Source organism: Accipiter gentilis, chromosome 2, assembly GCF_929443795.1.
Source record: "Accipiter gentilis chromosome 2, bAccGen1.1, whole genome shotgun sequence".
In the NCBI taxonomy this organism is placed as follows: Eukaryota; Metazoa; Chordata; class Aves; order Accipitriformes; family Accipitridae; genus Astur; species Astur gentilis.
In genome coordinates, this window is record NC_064881.1 from 53,636,778 (window position 1) to 53,653,041 (window position 16,264).

The 16,264-nt window shown below is 55.6% G+C and overlaps 2 protein-coding genes across 5 annotated transcripts in view; both read right to left on the minus strand.

Moving 5' to 3' along the window:
• Positions 1 to 962: 962 nt before the first annotated feature.
• MAFA (MAF bZIP transcription factor A) lies at positions 963 to 2,039 on the minus strand. The gene has a single exon (XM_049826140.1). It carries the CDS (start codon positions 1,934 to 1,936, stop codon positions 1,070 to 1,072), a length of 867 nt encoding a protein of 288 aa, XP_049682097.1. The 5' UTR covers positions 1,937 to 2,039; the 3' UTR covers positions 963 to 1,069.
• A 4,654-nt stretch (positions 2,040 to 6,693) lies between these two features.
• Positions 6,694 to 16,264, minus strand: part of ZC3H3 (zinc finger CCCH-type containing 3) — a 178,968-nt gene continuing 169,397 nt past the window's right edge. For all 4 annotated transcript variants that reach the window (XM_049826031.1, XM_049826022.1, XM_049826012.1 and 1 more), the window contains 2 exons: positions 8,575 to 8,655; positions 6,694 to 8,392 (listed from right to left, as the gene is read on the minus strand). In XM_049826031.1, the coding sequence (XP_049681988.1) occupies positions 8,361 to 8,392; positions 8,575 to 8,655 (113 nt within the window). In that variant the 3' untranslated portion in view covers positions 6,694 to 8,360. The remainder of the gene's footprint in view (positions 8,393 to 8,574; positions 8,656 to 16,264) is intronic.

Genomic DNA, 16,264 nt, shown 5'->3' on the forward strand with positions numbered 1-16,264 from the left:
TTTTTTTTTTTGCGCAAGAAATAATGTGCATTTTCTTTCCTTCTTTCAACATCGAGGTTAAAATAATATTCCGTTTCCCGAGGGTTAATAAATAAATCTGGTGCATAGTGAGATAGCAGCCAACCGTTTGCAGTCCATATATTACTATATTGCCTTTCAGGTCACCCTAGAATTGTTACCTCTCCCCCCCCACACTATTTTTTAAGAGCATAGATAATTTTAAATCTCTATAAAACAGTATTATTTAACCCAATTGATTCCTGTATATAGTGCATTCGGCTTCTTCCCAACATCGTTAAATTAACTCGGATATTATTTGCATGCTATTACATACAAACTTTTAAGACTCGTGTATTTTTTTTTTCTTTTCTAAAGGATTTTTTGGGGTTTTTTTTTTTTTTCTTTTTCGTAAATCACCAAGCAAAATATAGGCTCAAGGGGGGGGAAAAAAAAAAAAAGGCAGAAAACTAACTAATTTCTACATATTTACAAGGGTGAATAAGTTAAACGTGGCTCAGGTTTGCCGGCCGGGAGGGGGGTGCGGGCGGCGGGGCCGGGCAGGGCGCAGCGCTGCCGGGGCCCCCCCCCGGGATGATCCGTGGAGACCCCCCGAAAAGAAAAATAAAATCAAATCGGGGGTAAAACACACAGGATAAAGAAGGGAGGGGGGGGGGAATAGAAGCCACCTGGATGGCGCTGATGCTCCCGGGGGGTTGGGGGGAGCAGCACGCCGTACACGTCCCGCATGCAGGCTGGCTCCAGGTCCGCTGCCCCCCCCCTCCTCTTCCTCCTCTTCCTCCTCCCCGGGGACCCCCCCCCCCCCCCCCGGCTCCGAGTCCCGACGGGGGGTGGGGGGGGAGGGATGGGGGTTGTTCAACTTCCCCCCTCCCCAAAAATTTCAGTTGGGGGGGGGAAAAAAAAAAAATATTTTTTTTGTTGGTTGGTGGGTGGTTTTTGTTTGGTTTTTTTTTTTTTTTTTTACAAGCAAAGGGTTTGCTCTCCCCACATGGAGGGGGGGAGGAAAAAAGGGGGACACCCCCCCCCACCCCCTTCACCCCGGGTTTGCGGCTCACATGAAGAAGTCAGCAGCGGGTTTGGGGGCGGCGGCTGGGGAGGGTTCCCTGGGGAAGCCCCGGCCGGCTAACTTCTCGTATTTTTCTTTGTACAGATCCCTTTCCTTGGCCAAGCGGGTCACCTCCTGCTTGAGTTGCTCCACCTGGCTCTGGAGTTGACATTTCTCGTTCTCCAAGATGTGCCGTTGCTGGACCCGCTTGTAGCGGCAGGATTGAGCGTAGCCTCGGTTCTTCAAGGTCCTCCTCTTCTGCTTGAGGCGGATCACCTCCTCCTTGCTGAAGCCCCTCAGCTGCCGGTTCAGCTCCCGGACCGACATACTCACCAACTGATCGTCGGAGAAGCGGTCCTCCAAGCGCAGGTGATGATGATGGTGGTGATGATGGGCGGCGTGGTGATGGGAAGCCGGGGGGAGCTCCTCACCACCGAAAGGTTGAGGTCGGAAAGGCTCGTAACCTTGATGGTGATGATGATGATGGTGAGGGGCCCCGATCAACGCTTCCACCGCGTCCTCCGGCGTCAGGTTGAGAGCTTCGGGGTTGAGGTGATGCTGGTAACCCGACATCCAGTACAGCTCCTCCAGCTGCGGTTTGGAGCCCAGGGAAGCGGCGGTGGTGGGCGGGGGACCGGCTGCCGGTTGCCCACCGGGACTGGGAGCGCAGAAACTGGGCGAGGAAGGCACGGAGGAGCAGGGCGTGCTGAGCGGGGTGGAGGAGAGGGACCCGGCGGGCAGACGGTGGCACAGCCGCTCCGCCTCCGCCGGTTCTTTCTTCACCTCGAACTTCATCAGGTCGAAATCGTTCACGTATTCGATGGCGAGGGGGCTGGTGGGCAGCTCCGCGCTCATGGCCAGCTCCGAGGCCATCTCAGTCCATGGAGGGACCGGGGGGTGATTTCCCCCGGGCACCGCCGCTCACCGAGGCTTGAAAAGTGGGGCCGGGGGGGGGTCCCGCCGGGGTTTGGGGGGATTTTTCTCGCCGATCGGGGCTCCGCTGGATCTGTCTACGGGGTGACCGGCTGTCCCGACGGGGCTTCGCTCTGGGGTTCGGCCGGTGCTCCGCGACCCTCCGCTGCGGGGCTCCGCTGTGGGGTTCAGCCCGGCTCCGGGACCCTCCGGCGGGGCTCAGCCGGTGCTCCGGGCTTCAGCCCGGCTCCGGGACTCTCCGACGAAGCTCCGCTGTGGGGTTCAGCCCGGCTCCGGGACCCTCCGGCGGGGCTCAGCCGGTGCTCCGGGCTTCAGCCCGGCTCCGGGACCCTCCGACGGGGCTCAGCCCTGCTCCGGGATCCTCCGGCTGCGGGGTTCAGCCGGGCTCCGCGACCCTCCGACGGGACTCCGCTGTGGGGTTCAGCCGGGCTCCGGGACCCTCCGCTGCAAGGGCTCAGCCCGGCTCCGGGGTTCAGCCGGGCTCCGGGACCCTCCGCTGCGAGGTTCAGCCGGGCTCCGGGACGCTCCGACAAGGGCTCAGCCCGGCTCCGGGATCCTCCTCTGCGGGTTTCAGCCGGGCTCCGGGCCCCTCCGAAGAGACTCTGGCTCCGGGCTGCAGACACACACCTCCGTCGGGGCTTCGGTCCGAGGCTCCGCACCCCAACTCCGGAGCCCCTCCGCCGGTTGGTTCTCTCTCTCTCTCTCTTCCCCCCCCGCCCCGGCCCCACAACCCCGCCACCACCGGGAAGCGAAACCCCCGTGGGTGCGGGACCGGCTCCTCTTTCTCCAGCACGACTCTGCGGCTCGGCGGGGGCAGGCTCCGCCGCTGCCTGCGGCCGGTTCCCAATGGCGAGGAGCAGGCAGCGCCCTGCCCGCCCCTTCCTGCCTCCCCTGGCACCTGCCCCAGCCCCACCTCCCTGGGCTGAGAGCCTTCTTCTGCCCTCCTCCTCCTCCTCCTCCCCCCGCCCCAGACACGGGCACAGCGCCCTGGGGGCGGGAGCCGCACTCCCCCCCCCCCGCTGCCTGCACCCTGCCCGTCCGCTGCCCGTGCTCGGCGCTGCCGCTGCCGGGCGGGTGAATGGAACCCGCCGCTTTATATACGGGGGAAAAAAAAAAAAAAAAAGGGGGGAAAAAAAAAAAAAAACGGGAGCCACGCCCCTTTCCCCGCCTCCGGAGGCGGGGCTCAATCGCTTTTCACCTATCAGAGAGGTGATATTTGCATATCCCCATGGCAACGCCCCGGGGGCGGGGGGGGTGTCAATCTCGGTGGGGAGAGGGCTCGGCGCTGCCCGCCGTCGATTTTGGCTCCCACCAACCGACCCGGGTCCAAGGCGGGCTGAGCAAGGAGTGAAAGGGAAAAAGAGCAAAGAAATTAGGGTTTTATCCTCCCCCTCCCCCCCAAAAAACACCCCCACCCCTAGGAAAGACCCAAAATGGGGATGATTGAGCCCAAATCAGGTTTTAGGCTGCCCTGCTGGGAGGGATCAGGCCCCAAGTTGGGGTGCAGCCCCTTCCCCATCTCGGTTCTCCCAGGCGGGAGCAGTCCAGCACCCTTCCCAGGGCATAAGGAAGGCTTGCCATCCTTGCAGCCAGCCATATATATATATAAAAAAAGTATATAATAAATATATAATATGTAATATATAATATAAAATATATACAATATAGTAATATATAATTTTTCCCTCCAGAAAAATATTATATATTTATTATTTATGTATTTTATATATTTTTATATATATATATAAATATATATATATTGGGGGGGGGAATTTTTATTTTTTTGATGTTCCTACAAGACATTGGTGGTCGAGGAGCAGCCTCATTCACCAAACCCAGCTCCGCATGCTCCACCGGACCGTTTTCGGCGCCCTCTCTGCCTTCGTGCCGCAGGAGGGGACGTTTACGGTCGACGCATGGCGAAGAGCGTCACCAGCTCGAGGACGAGGACCGCCATCCCAGCACACGGAAAAGGCATCGCCAGCACAGAACGGCAGCGGGTTGGGTGGCCGCGGGGTGCTCAGTCCCGCTGCAGGATGAGGCCCTGGCCTGGATGAAGCCACGCTGCTCCGAGCCCTGCCACCTCGTGGCTGCTGGAGCTGCCAGCATAGGAGGGATGAAGATGTTTGGGGAGGTCCGGGTGAGAATTGGGGTTAGTTAGGGTCAGTGTTGGAGGGCGGGGGGTCACGGTCGGGGTCGGGGTTAGGACGGGGACATGCACCGAGGCCGGGGATGGGGCACAAACAGCAGCCTGATTCCAGCTGTGGGTACAGCTGTTCCCCACACCAAGGTGTTTGAGGGAAACTGAGGCACGGGGAAGTCGCCATTGAGTTGTCCCACCTAACCCCAAGAGATGACCGGCTTCATCCCACAGAGGCTATCAACACCCACCCACCACCCAGCGATCCCCTTCGGGGCCCAGGATCATCCCCATCGCCCACAGGATGCGGCCCGGGTCCCACTACATCCCAGTTTGGCCTCATCCTGCCCCACAGGCAGCTCCATGGGATGAGGGGGGGAGTGATGGTCCCCTTGCTCAGCTGATGGCCATCCCCGCTTGGGGACTTGGGGACAGGGGACACTGTCCTCCAAGGGTGCTAGCTGACTGTTCAAAAAGCAGGGATTCTTTGGGCCAAATTAATGCAAAAAAGGGTTTTGGGGGAGGGGATGAAAACCTTTATCCTGTTGCATCCCCAGCAACTAAAACCCCACATCATTTCTTTTACTGGATCCGGCCTCTGGAGGGTTTGGAGTGCTTGTTGTCCCCTTCTCCATCTTTCTCCTCCTATCAAGGTAAAATTGAGTCAGGGCAGACTGGGGGGGGGGGGGGGGTCACAGATGCAGGCAAAGCCCCCTGTGTCCCCCCCACAGAACCCCAGTGATGCTGGAAGTTATCCCATATCGGATAACCTGGGACAGATATCCCTTACTGGAGACCCCAAACTTGGGCAGGGGATAATGGGACACCCCCCCGCAACTTGAGGGAGGGGGCAAAGAAGCGGACAAAAAGGGCAACTTGGTGTTTTTGCAAAAAAACCTTTTCATGGGGTGTTTTTAACTCCCATTCGCTTAATTGTGGGACCCCCGAATGCAGCATCGGTGTCCCTGTGGAGTGGGATGTCGGGGACCCACGTTGGGAAAATGGGGGGGGTGGTCCAGGATGCGGTGTCACCTCCCTATCCCCGGCACCACGTTCCTTCCCGGAGCTGTTGGTACCTTGGGGGCACCCGGCCCCCATCAGCAGCTGCCACCCACGATGGGACGGGAGCCACGAAGGGATTAGGAACGGGACGGGCTCCAACGGGGCCGTCACTCACCAGTGACACCCCCCACCCTTGGGTATTTTTAGTGGGGTGGCCGGGGGAACGTGGTCAGGTCCCATAGCATGTCCCCGGCCCTCCCCACCACACCGAACCGGTCATCTAAGTTTACTCGCAGGCGGTCGAGTGACATAACCAGGTTGGTGGCCAGGGGATGGCGGTGGGATGGCGTCACCTTTTGCTTTTAGAGCGGGCAGCTCCTGTGCCCCTTTAACCCTTTGAGCGGGGCCGGGTACCTGGGTACCCGCGTGGGTGCTGCCTCAGTTTCCCCAGTTGGCTGATGATGGGGTGATGATGCACAGCACCCAATCTGGGGTGCTGCTGGCTCGGGGAACCCTCGTGAGGACATCACCCCATGGTGAGGGCGGTGTCTACTATGACCATCTTGGCGATGCTCCACCAGCACCTGCGGCACGAACCCGGGTGTCGCCACATGGAGAAGGGTCAGACGTCATTTTGGGAAGGAGAATAATCATGCAAAGAGGCTCGTGCCCATGGTGGGACCAGCTACGGGCTTCGAGGAGAAGGATGCCAGGGGACAACCACCCAGATGACAGGCAGAAAAGCGAGTCGGTGGGTGATGGCAGCCTGGCACCGGTTTCTCTAGCTGGGGACCAAGATCTGTGCCAGCAGCACCCACCGCAGGAGGGTTTTCCAGGAAATATTTATGGTGCCCCCCAGCCAAAGTACCCCCAAGGCATGTCCTTGCTGGGGCCGTGGGACAACCCAGACATGCGCCCACCACCACAGCATCCCTGGCTTGATGGGAAAGGATGGATAAACCCCCATCAGGGCCCATCACCAAGGCGTCGTGGCTGTTGGAGGCAGCGAGGGAACCCACCGGGGCTCAGCGACACCTCTCCAGGGGCCGCGTTTATCCCTGCTCGGAAATTAATCACCCCCAAGCAGTGCTTTAACGACAGCCGGCAATAAATTACAATCCTCCCTGGGAAGGGAGCAGCAGCGCCGGTGGGCGGCAGAGCCGCGGCTCTCAGCAAGCTACTCATTGCTTCGCTTAATTAGTGAAGAGCAAGCCTTAATCCCCGTTAGCCTGCTCGTTAGGGAACCACGGCTATGGGAAGCACAGAAGCTCCCGGCCACCATCACCCTGCACTGGCCATCCCTGGGGACTCGTGGCATCATCCTCTCTGCTGGGGCGATTTTTAGTGAATTTAGGGTGGGGTTTTTTAGGAAACCACCACGTGAAGAAACGTCCTTTCTGGGTAAGGAGGGAAAAAGTTCTAATAATTAAAAACCTCAAAAGATTTGGGATAAGAGCGGCCCCTCCACCTGCATTAGCCAGCTCCTCAAGGGGGTGTTTGTGCAGTGTTGCTGAAAAAAAAGAGCAAAGCCACACTCTGACCAGGCATCCCGGGGAAGAAACTCTTTATTTACATATCAAAACACACAGGTTAATAAAAGACATTTAATATCAATGGAGACGACAAAGTTTTTATTAAAAAATCAGCTCGCTGTACACACGCTGGGGTATGAGGGCAGCCCCGAGGGGGGAGACCCGCTGGTCCTCGCAACGGCTGGGGGGATGCTGGGGATGGGGCCACCCCAAACTGGTCTCCAAGTGGCACTAACCCCCCCCCCCCCCCCCCAGCTGCCAGTTCAGCAGCGGGCATCATCCTTAAACCGGAGCCCAGGGAGGTGACAGACATTAATGCTTTTGGTGGCACGCCATGCCCCGAGCCACCCAAACCAGGCGATAAATCCCCCACCACAAACCGGGCAAGGGGGTGCATCCCAGATGTGGAGTGATAACAAGACCCCTCCATGGGGGTCACCTGGGGAAGGGAAACCCCCGTGGGGACCCACGCTGCCCAGGTGTCGGGGGGGGGGCGAAACCGCAGCCGTCAGCCCTTTGCCGGAGCCGCCGGCACACCTGAGCCCACGGCATCGTGGTGGCTCCGTCGCCCACCCCACCGTCAAGTGCACCTGGGTGCTGGGTCCCCAGGGAGTCCCAGTGCTCACCCACATCCCCACCGATGCCTTTTTCCCGCAGGGTTTTGCCTGAAGGTGCTGCAATTGAGTGGCAGTGGATGGGCAAATCCGCCCGCCCCGCATGGATGCTCCCGGCTCTCGGCACCTCTTGGCAAGGGGAGATCCTGCAGCTGTACCCAAAATGGCATCCGTGGGGTGGGAACAGCCCTGAAATCCCCGTGGAAATTGTACCCACGGATGCAAAAACCCGTCATGCCAGCAGCTGCGTGGCCGGCAGTACTCGGCTTGGCACAACGCTCCCTCCATACTTTGCTCCTTCTTGGATTTGGAAGAACCCCCCAAAAAAACCCAAAGAACTGGTTTGGGTTTTCCAAGGGAGACCAAACCCCCACTGAGGTGGGGAGAGGTGGGGATCAGGGTGCAACTGGCCATGGGAGACCCTGACATGCTGCAGGAGCATTTGGTGGGAGCTCAGCACTGCTCCCAACACACGTTTCCACTACGGATGCTCTTGGCACACGGCTTCGGTCCAAGAAATCTCCTCCCAAAACCAAGGAGATGGAGCGGGATGGATGCAAGTGGCCTCTGGGCATGGAGAGACCGGGGCTGAGCCATGCGGGGGCTTTACACCCTGTTACAACCCGGCACAGTGACTTGTGACCACTGGCCACACTTGTCCCAATATAGTGGCTGACCTGGATGCGGGCACATCTGGTGATGGCATTAAGCTCCTCAGGTCCTCGTGTCACCTTGTGTCCGGGACAGCAGCAGAGCCACGATCTGCAGGAAGACCGATGGGGATGGGAGCCTCTTCCCAGCCCCGCAAGCATCCAAGGAGCCTGGTGGCAGGGCTTGCCTTCAATAAACTGGCTGAAAAGATAATTTATTGGCAAATTAAAATACGTCAAAGCTGCTTCCCTGCAGGAATGGGTGGCACTTCCCCACGCTGCCACCCGGCTCCTTGCCAAAATGTCCCGGAAAAGCAAGATGAGAAGGGGGTGCCGCTTCTGGCCGCGGCGTCCTGAGGTAGGTGCCAGGTCGTGCCCGGCTCTGCGGTTCCTGAGCTGGTCGGCTGCCGCGGGGTCAGGTCTTGCTCATAGACGGGGCTTGATCTGCAGCCGTTTGCCTGGAGGGAGGAAAGGAAAAGGTGATGGTGGGAGGTGGGTGACACACGTCTGGACAGCCCCGGGCTTCTCCTCGCCCAGTTGTGGTGGGCTAACGCACCGGAGAGATGGGCACTGGCACTGGGGATGCGGGTGGTCCTCTGCCCCAGCAGCACCCAACCCCGATAGCACCCACTGGCCTCACCTCTGCCACCCTCCTCAAGACGGGCATTTTCAGAGTCCCGCAAGGATGCCAGCGGCAAAGTCCTCTTCCGTTTGGCAGTGCCTGGGAGCGGAAAGGAAGAAAAGAGGAGAAAGTCATCGCGGTTGGCTTGGGTTGCCTTGGAAATCCCTCAGGATGCAGGCGCAGGAGCATCCCGCGCTCCTCTGCTGCTCCTGCAGCCCCAGCGCTTCGTGCTCAGGGAAAAGAGAGTAAAAGCTGCCCCAGAGGGCACGGTTCTGCCAACGAGAAGGATTAATTAGTGAACAAACAGAGAAAAATAAGCGTACCCACCTAATTGCACCCCATGCCTCCAATCCCGAAGCCCACAGGGTTGAGGGTCCCCCCCCACCCTGCCAGCCCGCTGGTGGGGACACGTCTGTCCCCAGAGTGGTGCTCAGCCTGGCCTTGCTGCCCTGCAGTTCCCTCCTCCCCAGCCTTTCGGTGCAGAATTGGTCCCTTTGGGGTGGGGACGTGACTCCCTTTGAGCCCAGAGCTGATGTCCGCCTTGACCATGGCCGGAATGGAGGTGGCTGGTTCCCCAAATCCCCAAGCAATCTCAGCCAAGTGCAAGCAGCACAGGATGAAGGCGTTCGCAGGTCCCTTTCCACTGCAGAGCAGCGAATCAGCCAAAAAACCCCCAAGTTATGGGTGAAAAAAGAAAATAAAAAGTAGCCGAACTTTCAAATTATGGCACAGCGTGAGCATCGTGACCTGCTCCAGGGCTGGGCTGGAGCAGGGAAGAGCAGAGCAGCGGCAAGCAAGAGGTTAACTCATGGCGGTGAAAGGTTTGGGGACCAAACCCCCCAAGATGCTCCGGGTGATGACTTCAGCTTGCTGGAGCACTGTGCCTCCCCAAAAGAGGGTCCCAGATGCTCGAATAAAGCCAAAACCCCGGGAAGTGCTTCTGGAAGGTGACCTCTTTGCAGGACGAGTCCAGGCACATCCCACGGACCAGGGTGGATGACGTGAAATCCTTCTCCATTTCAGCCGCAATGCTGGACAATATCTTTCTTCAGTTTCTCCTGTTTTCCCCAGTTTCTCCTTTCTTCTCCTGAAGGGTTCGGAGAGGTGGTTATGGGGCTTTACCTACCAGACTGATGGATGGGCAGGAAAGCGGTGGCCGCTTGGGCAAGAAGACACTGAGATGAATGCGGATGGGAAAAGGAGGAGGTTTCCCAGAAAAAAGGATCCCACAGCTCATTGAGCAATTAGGTTTAGTGGGAAAAGTCCCCTCTCACTTGGGATTACAGGAGGTGGAAAAAAACGTGGCGAAGATACAGGGAATCCAGCCCCAACCCCCTCCAGATGCTTATGTTCTGGATGAGAAGCACACAACTTGCCCATGTTTCTGCAAAAACCCAGCGTTGGCGCTCCGCATCGCACTTCCCAAACGATGATGCCCAATGCGGAGGTGGGACCGTGGGCACCTTTGAGCAGCTTTGAAAGCCCAAAGGAGAAGGTTTTGGGGCACAGGAGGCAGGAGGGGTGAGGAACTCAAGCAGCATCCGACAACGGGGAGTCACCAAGAGTTTTTCTTTGCTTTTAAACTTGGGTAAACAAACTTGCTCGGAGTCTAAGCTGTCGTGGCAGTGATACATAGCTTTTGAGCTAATTTATGTAAAATAAAGAGGGCTCATTTAGCACCTTTCCACCCTTAATATAACACCCATACATCAGAGGGCTGCACAGCAGCCACAACGGACCCAGCTATTAGTCACTGGCGACGCAGCCAAATTTGGCTTCAGGGAATGGCAATGCCGAACAGACGCCCATCGCACCCCGCTCGGCCTCTTACCACCCTCCTAATTTTCCAGTTGACCCCAAGTATCCCTTTTGCATTGAGCCAGATGGTTTTTCCAGCCTGGGATTTCCAAAACCCGCCCCAGTTGCTGTAATTAGGGTCCAGCAGAGCTGCTGCCCATCAACCCAAAGGGGTCAAAATCAGCATTTCCTCATTCCTGCCCTGCCAGCGACTGCAGCCCCGGTCCAAGAACGGTGGAAACAGGTCGATTCCCCCCAAGGAAACTTCATTAGCTAATATCCACGCAGCATTACGAAACCCACACTTTGCAATTCAAAGCAAATATGATTACAGAAGTAGAAATATAGATTTCTTGTTTTGGGGGAGAAAAAGAAAAGTCATTTTTTAAATCGACCGTAATTAGCTTCCTGACTTTGGTACGGGGTTTCACAGAGGCAAGACGCTTTCAGAGCATCCATGCCTCATTTCAAATGCATTCCTCAAAAAATCAAGGAGGGCAATAACAAAATAAAACCAAAAGAGGTTGTAAAAGGACTAAACTGGTCCAGTGTCTCACCTCGGATGGAGGGAGATGCTGCTTCTGGAAAGGATGGAGCAGTGGAGGCCTCAGCCCGCGGGGTGCAGCTGGGGATGGGCAAACACTGAATCCCGAAACTCCCTGCCACGAAAGCTGGGGCTTGCGAGGGGGACCTGGCGAAAACAGGGGTGTCACTTAACCCACCCCAGCAAACGAAAATATATTTTCCGCTTTTGTGCATGGGAGATCCTGCAAATGGCGTGATCAATCTTGGGTCGCATCTGACGCGCCTTCACTCTCTCCCCCCGCTTTCCTCTCTGCATTTCGGCAGCCACGCAATCCATCTTCCAGGAACCAGGTATATAATTTCTAGTTAGCGAAAGCCAGGCTAAGAAACCCCTTTTTCATTACGATGATTGAACAGCTTCCAAAGAGAAGAACTAGGGCTGGATCACGAGCTTTCCATCGAAAGCCGGGCGGCTTTTGCTGAGCTTGTCAGCCTCGCCGGAGAATTAGGACTTCCAGCGCTCTTCCTCCTGATGAAAATCAACATTTATTTTGCCTAAGCCTAAGAAGGTGTCAGGCAGACGGAGAAACTTGCCACTCTTCGCGAGGAGAAGGGAGGGAAAAGAAGGAAATCTAATAGAAATATATTATCAAGTCCGAGGAGTGGACAGTGCAGTAAATCACGCTTCAGGTGGCACCATTATATTTTTCAATAAAACCTGGCCTTCCCCCAGACGCTGCCGAGCCGAGTGGCTCCAGCTGCACCCGACAGGAAAGTTAAAACAAAATTTGTTTTATCCAGATGCTGATACAGGGGGATTTAAAGGGATTTAAAGGTGGGGAATCCCCTCAGATGGGGGATAAAAGGAGGTGGGTCTGGTCCTTGTCCCCAAATTCTCTCCCTGCCCACTGCTTCTGATCACAGAGGGTTTAAAAAATTGCTTGTCTTCCCCCAGTGTGAGGCTGGAAGGCAGCTGGGGAGAGAAAAAGTGGCTGGAGATGTCCCACATCACTGTGGAACACACCCAAGCCCCAAAGCCAGAGGATGCAGGGGAAGATGGCTCGCTTGCAGCTTTTCAAACTCCACCATACGGCTATAAAAAGCTTTGCTGGAGGGAAAGCTGGTTATATTGATGCTTCCCCTTCCCAACCAACCTCCAGCCTGATGGGATGTTGGGTCTCCATCCCTTTCCCAATGCTCCTAAGGGGTTTTGTCCTCTCCTGCATCCAGCTGGGCTTTAGGAAAGGGCTTCGCATGGGGCACGGTACCCGCAGCTGCCCTGCTCCTCCCTGAGAGCTAACCCTGTCTGAAAATGGCCCCAAATAAAAATATAATCCCATTCCCGAAGGAGAGTGGGCTAATGAGGTGGCTGCAATTAGCAGCTTTTTTAACACGCAGTCAGCTAATGCTCTGGTTATTAATACAGCAAAGGGGATGCAAAAGTTTCCACCCAACGGCTCGGAGCATCAAGACGCATCCCAGCATCTCCCTGCCGGATGCTCAAGGTTTAACACCGTAAGAAGAAATGTCCCACCCCACACACACTTTTTTCCCCCATTCCCAAAGGAAAAATATCCCTTAACCTCTTCCTAGCACGCTTTGGGGGAACCTGGAGTCTGAATCTGCCTTGGAAACGGCTATTCCTTTGGCAGCAAAAGTGCTCGGCTGAGAGTCAGGTCCCGGAGAAACTTAGGCTGGGAGATGCCTTTTTTTAATAAATTAAAATTATTATTATTTTTTTAATAAAGCCCAAGAACAAAAGGCGGGGTGGAAAGGCCAGCAGCAAGGGCTAAGCCCCAGAATTTTCAGCAAATGACTTGCCACACGGAAGAAGCAGCTGAGGGGCTGGATCTCCTTGGCTTGATCCTGCACTAAATCCATCCGGTGAGACAACCTGCACCAAAAACTCACCCTGCTGCTGTTCCACTCAGACCTTCTGCCCCTCAAGTGAGGGAAAGATCAAGGCTGGGATGTCGTGAGAAGCTTTGTCCAGAAGGAAAAATGCTCAGATCTTTTCTTGCTTCCTAACCAGGATGTCTGAAGCGGGGACGGGCTGGGGTAGATGTCCCACCACTGCCCAGCAGTGCCCATCTCCTGCCATGCTTGCAGAGCAGGACATCTGTGCCAGGAGGTCCTTTCTGTGTCTCTTCTCCTTAATTCCTTCTTTTAGGAGGAAAAAAGCAACCAGAACACCAGCCATGAGCTGCAGTGGTGGGAGAGCGGCTTTGTCGGTTTGCGGGCACGCAGAGATGCTTTGTGGTCTGGTGGTACACGTTGACATGGCCATGATGATGTATGGTGAACACCACGTTTGTCCTTTACGGGTGAGCTGAAGCTTACCCTGAAGAAGATGGATTCTCACCATCTCGGAGAGCCCTTCCATCTCCAGTTTCTAGGTCATTAAATAACTCAGGGGTGGAACAACAGGACTGCCAAGTGGCAGTGGGCTGAACAAGAGGGGTCTTCAGAAATCCTGAGTCAAGTCTAAAAGCCCTGGTCTCCAGACCCTCTGCCACAGGTGGACAAGACCCTAAAAATGGGTAAAAAATTAATATGGAAGAAGTAGATTTCAGTCCTGGCAAAAGAGTGAGACTTGGCAGGTCTGAAAGTCGCCTGCAAATCGATCAGGGAAGAGGATTGAAAACATGCAGGCGGCTCGGTCCAGGCAGAAAGTAAATTAGAGAAGAGTAATTTCAACAGCCTTTTGTGGGCTAAGAAACAATGATTCTGATTGAGAGCAAGAGCCCAATTAGAAAAAGTCACAGCACTCATCGGGTTTACTGGAAGTTTCAACTAAATTGGCCACTTTGCAATAAGGAAATTAAACAGCAATGAAGTTTCGGATTTTTGGACCTTTCCAAAACCACCAAAACCAAGCAGATGCAACCCCAGACTTCAACAACACCCATGTTATCTGCAGCACCCCAAAGCCTGATGGTACCCAAGCCTGATGGTGTCCTGCAGCAGGATCAGGCTTTAGTAGGGGATGGAGGTGGAAGGATGGAGGGATGGAGGCAAGGGCTGCCAGATATAAGGCATCGCTGCAGAGGGACGGGCAAGGTCCACCCGGGAGTCCCCTTGGTGAGGTCCACCAGCCTGAGTACCAGCCAACCTATATCTCTGGGCTGGGAAGGAAGCACCCATGACCAAGAAGAGGATGTCTGAAATCACTATCCAGGGTGTGAGAAAGCAACTGAAACCTCCCACACTGCAGAGACCTCCACCACCAAACAGCCCCCAAATCCGTAAGGACCTGCTGACTCAGGAGGAGAAGATGCAATTGCTAATGACCTGAGCAGATCCGGCCCGTTAACAGGAAACCAATTAGACTGATACGTGTTGTCCTGCTCAAGGGATGGGTGCAGCCCGCTACCTGCAGCTTGATAGATTTTTGCATTAGGAAAAGCAATTCTATTAGAGGTTTGTTAATTCAGTTATAAAAGAGTTTTGATGCTCTCTCATTAAACTCTCCCTGCATGCCTGATGGAGCACGCGTCGGCCAGGGGGCTGGCAAGAGAAGCATCCACCTGCAGTGGGATAACCCAGCAAAGGTGAGGAGGAGATCCAAGCGAGCACAGGAGCATCCCATCACCACCTGCCAGGCGCATGGATCACCCTCTCCATTACCAGAAAGATCTGCCAAGTGCCAGGAGAAGAGCTGGGAAGGTACCACCAAGGTCCACGCTGCTCCAGAGCCTTCCTGGCTGATGAGCCACGAGACAGGGAGGATTCATGGGTACCATCAGGAAGGAAGATGGAGATTTCCTGCTCCCTGTCTGGACCCTGCTAATTTATCCTACGAGAGCAGAACACCTCAGGGGAAGGCTGATTTAAGGACAAGGAGGTACATCAAGCATGCTCTTAACTCCCTTTTCCTTTCCCTGCAGACTTCAGGGCTCGGTGTCCTGCTGCCCTTCCTCTCCTTAGCTTGTCCTTGTCCCCTTGGTATCATCTGCTGAGGATCTGGGAGGTCCTGTAACTCCCATGAGCTCTCACCATGACCATCAGAGTGCCTCCACCTACTCCTGCTATCTCCTACATGCCTTCCAAAGAGGTTCTGCCAAGCGACACATCCCCAGCCACACGTCCTTGACTTTTCAGCTGTCACAAGCAGAGACACAATGAGCTGAACCTTATTGTCGAGGTTGGACAGGTTTAAGCAGGAGGTTGGACTCAATGACCTCCCCTGGTCCGTTCCATCCTGTGATCCTAAGGGTTGGACTTGGACCCGAGAAGGGCCCAGGATTGCAGAGGAAGGAAGATGACTGTGGTGTGGTCAACCCGTACAAACTGGTGGCATCTCCACAAGGACTGAGGAAAAGATCCTGCCACGTGGATCCTGAGTCAATCAGTTGCCAGAGCAGAATGAGGGGCCAGCGGAGGAACCTACGGAGAGGGAGAAGCTCTGGCAGCAGAAGACTTCATGGCATCTGCTTTAGCCGAAGTCCATCATGGGGGCCCACGAGGCACCAGCTCGCTCTGCCGCAACACCGCCGAGCAGACGGCACGTGACATGCAACAGCCTTGGTGTCGGCACATGGATGCAGCACCCTGGCAGCCACACAGCCGCGTGAAGATCACGTAGCTGCCCCCAAAACACAAAGGAGATGGTTTATCTGCTCCTCTCATGCCTAAACTCATCCCCAGCCCTCCCAGATGTTTCCACCCTGCAGCTCCTTGAGCCGCCCACAAACCACCAACAGAGCTTCAGAGCTTTTGCCAATTAAAAGAATACGGCAAATGGGGAAACTGAGGCACGCAGAAGTCAAACACCACTATCCTGCTAAAACCCCTGTTCCTGCATAAAGAGTTCAGTTGCTGCTCTTGCTTGCAGCAGCTAAAATTACTGTGACTGAAGTTCTCAGATGATCTGCAACCATCTCCCATCAGTCTGATCTGCCCCAAGAACCCATGAGGGGACCAGGAGCAGCCCTGCAGAGCCCCCTGGCTCTCTGCAAGTGAAAGGCCTCATGGGAATAACCCAAGGCAAAGGAGCTCTCAGCCCATCGTCTCCCTCACTCTACCCAACCTGGTGTGTGGCCAAGCCAGGCACACATCTCAGTGGCCCTGAGATGTCACAAACCACCTCACCGGCCACTGTCCCACAGCCTGTATTAGATGGTCCGCTGATCTGGCTCCACAGCTTGCTGAGTTTCTTGCTGCTGTGAGCACCCAGGAGGCATAAAGCGAGCAGGGGTACAGCAGAGTCAAGGAGTTATTGCCACCCTTTGGGTGATGCACCAAGACCTTCAAGCAGGTTCCTCAAAAGTTGGGAGGCCCAGAAAAGAGCTTCTCCAGCACCTAGGCCAGATTCTGGGGAAGAGAGGTCCATTCCAGTGACCAACTCTCCAAGAGAGGCCTGACAACAGTTGGCCATAACACCCCT

Bases quoted from the DNA above. Each gene is read 5' to 3' on its own strand.
- MAFA (XM_049826140.1), bottom strand. From the start codon at position 1,936: ATGGCCTCGGAGCTGGCCATGAGCGCGGAGCTGCCCACCAGCCCCCTC.